Source organism: Pelodiscus sinensis, chromosome 1 (assembly GCF_052426305.1).
Source record: "Pelodiscus sinensis isolate ZL-2025 chromosome 1, ASM5242630v1, whole genome shotgun sequence".
In the NCBI taxonomy this organism is placed as follows: domain Eukaryota; kingdom Metazoa; phylum Chordata; order Testudines; family Trionychidae; genus Pelodiscus; species Pelodiscus sinensis.
In genome coordinates this window covers 233,498,403-233,505,194 of record NC_143052.1, presented here as the reverse complement: position 1 = coordinate 233,505,194, position 6,792 = coordinate 233,498,403, and the positions used below count along the sequence as shown (strand labels likewise).

The following is a 6,792-nucleotide window of genomic DNA, read 5'->3' as shown; positions in this document are numbered from 1 at the left end:
GCCCCCACCCAGTAATCTGGGAAATTCACGCACCCCTGGGCGCCTCTGAGAAGCAATGCTTCCCCACCCGCAAGCACTGAGTTTGAGTATAGGAAAGAAACATTTAATGAAACAAGAGAGAGAAGTCATACGGCATTAACTTGGGGAAAACACCACAGAGTTCTAACCCCAACATGAACCAAGCCCCCCCCCCCCGCCAAGAATCACCCGAAGTCCAAAGAGTCCCACACCCCAAAAGTCTCTGTCTCTGGTCCATGCCACCTCGAGTCCCAAAGTTCACCCGCAGGGTTTCATCTCCCAACCTGGGTAGAAATGGGAGTGGGGGGATAGATAGGGAGCACCTTATATGAAACTCTGCCACGCTCCACCAGCTGTTTCGTCCCATGCCACTGGACGCTCCGCTGGGCACCTGCCGCCGCTCCTCATCTGCTGCCGCTGCTCCTCGCCACACCGCTGCCGCTCCACACCACAGGTCACTGCTCCTTGCCTGCCGCCGCTCTACGCCACACCGCCGCCACTCCACGCCACTGGTCACTGCTCCTCGCCTGCCGCCGCTCCACACCATGCCGCCAATGCATGCCACACCACTGGCTGCAATAGGCCTGGCTCTCAGCCAAACCAGTGATTTCAACTCACAGTGATTTCAACTCTTTAGCCACCAGCTGGACTGGCAAATGAATCCAGCTTTCACTGGACTAGCAAAAGAAAAGTCTCCTCAGGGAGTCTTCTTTAGGTCTGTCCTTAAAACAAAGGGGGAAAGGTGCAGGCCAGGCCAGGCCAGTCTTATAGCTCACACCTGGCAGGTGTGAAGCAGGCTGACTCAAGCCCTTTAACCCTTCCCCCAGCTCAGTTCACTCAACTCAAAGGGGGGAGGCTTGTTCTTCCGAGACCTCTTACCATGATGGTGGTGTCTCTCCTGCAAGCACTGTTGGCATGTTTTACAGTTCCCACATTAAGGGGTAGCATGATTAGTGACCCCCCACAACAGTCCCAAATTATATACAATTCTCCACATTCCATTCCAACACTGACCTTCCTTCAGCCCTGGCTGAATGGGATTTACATAGCCACACCTCAGATTCTCTCCTGAACTGTATTTACATAACAGTTAACAGTTAATTACCTTGCAGAGCTAAACAATTGTAGTGGGCACATCCACCCCTCCTTTTAGCTGGCTGATAGCAAGCAGCCCCTGCTTACAGATACATTTTGTTAAAAACATTGTAGATGGAGGCTTATTGTTGAATCAGGTAATAACTTCTTACAAAGATCTACTGGAAAAAGGAAGAACCTATTCTGCTTTAATGACCTACCTATGTTTGACACAGATTTAATTGACCCTTTTTCTCTGAAAAAAGCTGCAGAATGGCTGAGGAAAAAATGCTAGGACATGTCAGTGGCTCTTGTCCACAGGGTGCAAATAAAGAGCTGGCTGTCTTGTAAATGTTTTTAGTTACCAAAAGGTAGCAGAACACAGTATATAAAAGAATGGTTGGTGAACTCAAAAATCAAGCTGTCAGCCTGAACTCTACAATGAGGAATTGCCAGTTGTATTCCTTTCCTGCATTTCTAAAGTTCCTTTTTCAGAAATTCCTATCTCTAGCTTTGTCCAGTGGTAGCAAGAACAACTGATGCAAACACCATTCTTGTCTGCTTTACTGCTCTTGCTGAGACAGCATTGAGTAGCAGCAGCAAAAGTAGTCTTCCTTTTCCAGGTTGCACAAGCAATAGCAGGAGAGATTGCAGAGTGAGTGAAAACAAAATCAAGTGTACCTTTTGCCACCTTCTGCAGCTTTTACTCCCTAGGAAGCACTGTGTAAAGGACATACTTGATTCACTGCTGGAAAAGGCCATTACATTCACTTGTACATTTTGGTAATCTGTAAGCCCAACACACACAGCTCTGGAGGACACAATGTGCCTAGTGACTCACTGACAAGAAGAGCAACTGCCAGACTAAAGGTGTAGCTGCCACCACCAAGCCTGTTGCCAGTAACTTTACAGCAGCTGGCTTTCAAAAGCAAGTTTACACTCAATAGGTGTTTTTACAGTGCTCTTCTATACAACAAATCTAATATTGGTGCAGGTCACCTATATGAATTACGTTGCTCTGAAAACAACCTGCACCAGAATGTGGTTTTTAGGCAGCAGGGTTCCAGTTTAAAGCCAATTTGATTTGCCCTGAATCCATTATGGCCAAACAGATAAGCACATATGGAAATCTGAATCAGAGCCTGGAGCACAGAAATACAACAGACAGTTTTTGAAAAAAGCATTTTTTTTATTTTGAAATACAATCCAAAGTTGTATCTTTAAGAAATGCACAGGGTATCTTGTTCCTTCCACAAGTCTTGGCTATGTGCATTTCAGTTCAACTTAAAAATGCATTCAGGTTTACAAATGTACAAACAAGACAGAAGTGTATACAGTCTTAACAGAATGAATCCTCTTACATTCAGCCATTTTTGTTCTTAATGTTTTTACATTCTTAGAACCTGTTAACAAAGACAATTTTATTTTAAAAAAATACTCTGCATTTTGAGCACAAGGTGCTTTTTTAAAAAATTAGATCTTGGAGCATAATACTGGAAAAAAAATTAAAAACCAGAACTGGTACTTTGATAAAATTGTTGCATGCTGGGACCATTTTCTAATTCAAATTGTCTCCCAAATAATGAATGGCAGATGATAAAATAGAAAACCAATGAAAGCTCTTCCAATTTATAAATCTTAGTTGAAGTTTGGTTTGTCATCACACTGACTTTTACAAGCTTAACTGTGATCTCACACTATCATAATTGCAAAGTAGACTTTAATGAAAGCATGGCTGGTTCAACTGTGTTGCAAAAGGGGAAGAAAAAAGCAATGGTAATAATAGCCTGAAAATGATGTTCCAAAAATGGCATATTCAGAATTGTATCATGATCTGGATAAATGTCCCTTTGTATAGCCTAATTTTAGTTTTCATGAGGATAATGGGTGTTAGACCAAGGATCTGAGCTTCTTCTTCCAATTGCAGGACTCCAAATTCGCCAGGGATTATACGTCTGTCCCATGTCTTCAGCCAGGTTAGTAACACCGGCACCAGAAGGTGGAGGAGGAGCAGGGGAGTTTTCACTACCCATCAGATCAATTCCAGATAATGTATTTGCTGGCGTGGTGAAGGGAAGGCTGCTGTTGAGGTTACTTGACCAAATAGAATTGCTGAAGGGAGTGGTGGTAGACCACAAGCCACTGGGGTTGCCAAGGATCGACTGAAGTACAGAAAAATAAATGCTGCATTAGTTACAATTATACAAATTTTATTAACAGTCTTAGTCATTGCTCTCTGTTAGCTTTTAAACTAACATTCAATTAGTTCAGACATGATTAGTTCTAAAATCATCAGATGCACTGGATTTCACCGTACCTGTGCTTTCTAATCCTGGGGATAAAAGCCTGATAAGTTTTTGTATGTTAAACAATCACATACCAATGAATTCTGCATTTGAGGGCAAAACAAAATAAAACTCATCATGGAAAATTTAGTACAGGCAGTCCTCGGGCTTCCTGTAGTCAGCCAGCCACTGGTCAGTTCCAGGCGTCCCCAAGAGCAGCTGGGGTGCTGCTGGGTTGGTCCCGCTGTGCCAAGGGTCGGCGCTACCAGACCAACCCAGCAGCACCCCAGCTGCTCTACCCCAGGTGTCCCCAAGTCAGCTGCTGCTGAAACTGATCAGCAGCTGATTCCAGGAAGCCCGGGGCAAAGCAACTCTGCCTCAGGCTTCCTGTAGTCAGCCGCTGGTCAGTTTCAGCAGCGGCTGAATCGGGGGCACCTGGAGTACAATATGTACCAGTTCCGACTTACATACAAATTCAACTTAAGAACAAACCTACAGTCCCTATCTTGTACGTAACCTGGGGACTGCCTGTAGTAATCTGAATTTCAAATCCTCGGATTCTCTTTTTTGGATGTTTAAGCTCTTCATTTTTGTAATTTTTTTTCCAGTGGAGAAGTCATCCCTGCTCCCACATGAACACTTTTTAGAAACTATGAATGAGCAAAAGAAAACCACTGAGAATGGGGGTGAGTGATTTAAGCAGTAGCTGCAGAGGTTGGTCAATTGTTAATAAAGTGACACTTTTATAAACTCTCCCATGACAAGAGCCCTACATAAGCACAGATAGCCGAGTGGATGCCTGGTCAGGGCTCCCCCTCCCCGCCACCAGATGGAGGGGGGAAGAGGGGAGTAGGGCAGGCCTCTGAACTGCTGACAGGGAAAGGACACAAGAAGCTGCATTCTAGATCTCCCTGCAGAAGAAGCTAAGTGCTGGCCCTGACTGGCCCCTCGCTTGGTAAGCAATAACCTGTGGAGCCCAGATCCCAGGACCTTGCTGCCTCTTAGTCCCTGCTTTCATGCTGCCTCTCCCTTCCCTGCACAACCCTTTCCTCTCTCCTTGCTCATCTGTATTCCCTCCTTCCTCCCCTCCAGATTTGTTGAGCAGAAGCAAGTAAAATCCAAATCACAAATTGTGGATCAGATGAGAAGTTTAGCCTGGCAAATGCAGATCTACATTTTTGTTTCCATGCAGGGCTCTACCCATGACACTAAAATGTTGAGTTAAACATCGAGTACAGGGGTTAGCAACAATGGGGTGTTATGCCACCTAAATTCCTACCATAAGAGGAAACACTGCATTGAAATGGGGAGAAAATTAATTTTCCTATAAGCTGTATTAATGTTAATAAGAGGAAGCATGTGATATAGTTAAAAACATCATTCCCCACTGCTGTCCTGAATATCAGATTCTTCATAATAGATAAGCAAAATACGGAATGCAAGGAAAAGAGAATGAAGTTACTACTATCTGTCTAAATGTCAGATCTATTCTTTCTAGCTAGCTACATGCAAGATTTATGGGGCTAAAGTCATTGTCAGCAAAGAGTCTGCCCCTTCAGTATCTGATTTCTTTATCTACATTTGTGGCCTTTGTTTTAAAGCTGCAGTATTAGGAAAATTTGCAACTCCTGAAAAATAGGTATGAAAATATCATGTCTTGGACGGAAGTGATTTAGAATTTTGAAAGATAATGGGGCTACCAAGCAGAATCGAGATTAGCCAAGATGACATTTGGCAATTCTTAACTGCATGAAAGTGGAAGGAGTAGCTTTATCGGTGATAGAGCAAATGCACCTGGCTTTTGGTGCAGAATAGATAGGAGTACTATAGGAGTGCATATGTCTAATACTGGAAGAAGCTACTTGAGTACCAAACAAGTGGTTTTATAAAAATTCCAAGTGCTTGCAACTTTGCTGTAAGACTGGCCCTAAGACAGGTATTTTATGTAAAGCAATGTACACTGATCTATGTGCAGGTGAATACATCTTTTTCATTGGTTTTTACAGCACACAAATATCTTTAAACTTTTTTCATTCAACAGCTATTTTGACTACATAAAATGAGGATTAAGTTCTTCCTTGTCAACCCTTCAGATGAAGAGCAACCAAACTTTCAGCAGCATTCAATTAAAGAGACTCTGGATACTAATTAAGTCACATGGCTAAAAGACTATAGCGCCTGTGTACTTACTGGAGTTGTGTGAGTTGGGGAACCTGAATTTGTTGGCCAGGAGGGTACAAGACCTGTAGCTGAAGAGTCCCAGATGGATGAAGGGATGTTACTAAATTCACTCCAGTTTCGTTGCATATCCTGGCCATAAGCAGATCGAGGGAGCCCAAGTTTGCTGAAAACCTCTAAAAAGGTAGGAAAAGAAACACACACATTAGTATTGTATTTAAAATACCAGGGGAAATATACAGTGTATGATTTTCCTCAGTATAGCGGGTACTACATGCACACTACATAGAGTTCAATAGCTCTTTAATGGTTGCTGCATATTAACTCATTAATATCAGGAATCTAGATTCCTCGACTCCTTTACACTTTCCATCAACTGCTGAAACTCTGCATAGCCTTGTTATCTAAATAAACTTCTAATCCCACTTTGACTCATTGACATTTTGTGGAATCAATTAAGATGGATTCAAAATTCTACAATCTAAGTATGAACTGAATGTAACTACCGGTAGTTTCTTTGTATTAATTTTGAATTCTCTATCTTTTGATTTCATTGAATAAAAAATAAGAGGATAATCTCAGCCTGTTTCTAATTAAGTGAAGTAGCAAATATCTGTTGCCTTTCTTTGTCTTAAGACAATCAAAACCAGAATGTCACTGTACCTACAGTTTTAGCACATAAGTAATATCAAATTTTTTCTGGGCTCAGATACTAGATCAGTGGCTCTCAATCTTTCAATACTACTGTACCTCTTTTAGGAATTTAATTTTCCTTACATACGCCAAGTTTCACATCACTTAAAAAGCATAATTGGAATTGCAGCTAGCAAGGGATGTGAAGGGTAACAAGAAAGGTTTCTACAGGCATGTTAGCAATAAGACAGTGATCAGGGAAGGTGGGGCCATTACTGGATGAGGGAGGTAACCTGGTGACAGATGATGTGGAAAAAGCTGAAGTATTCAATGCTTTTTTTGCCTCTGTCTTTACAGAGGAGGTCAGATCCTAGACTACTGCACTAGGCAATGCAGTATGGGAAGGAGTGGGCAGCCCTCAGTGGAGAAAGAACAGGTTAAGAACTATTTAGAAAAGCTGGACGTACACAAATCCATGGCTCCAGATTTAATGCATCTGAGGATATTGAGGGAGTTGGCAAATGTCATTGCAGAGCCTTTGGCCATTATCTTTGGAAACTCGTGGGGCTCGTCTACATTGGCCCCTTTTCCGGAAGGGGCATGG

General features: G+C 42.7%; 1 protein-coding gene across 4 annotated transcripts in view; it reads right to left on the bottom strand.

The window, feature by feature from the left end:
- Positions 1-2,260: 2,260 nt before the first annotated feature.
- TMEM131 (transmembrane protein 131) overlaps positions 2,261-6,792 on the bottom strand; it is a 168,115-nt gene continuing 163,583 nt past the window's right edge. For all 4 annotated transcript variants that reach the window (XM_075916531.2, XM_075916529.2, XM_075916530.2 and 1 more), the window contains 2 exons: positions 5,568-5,731; positions 2,261-3,254 (listed from right to left, as the gene is read on the bottom strand). In XM_075916531.2, coding sequence (XP_075772646.1) covers positions 2,958-3,254; positions 5,568-5,731 — 461 coding nt within the window. In that variant the 3' untranslated portion in view covers positions 2,261-2,957. The remainder of the gene's footprint in view (positions 3,255-5,567; positions 5,732-6,792) is intronic.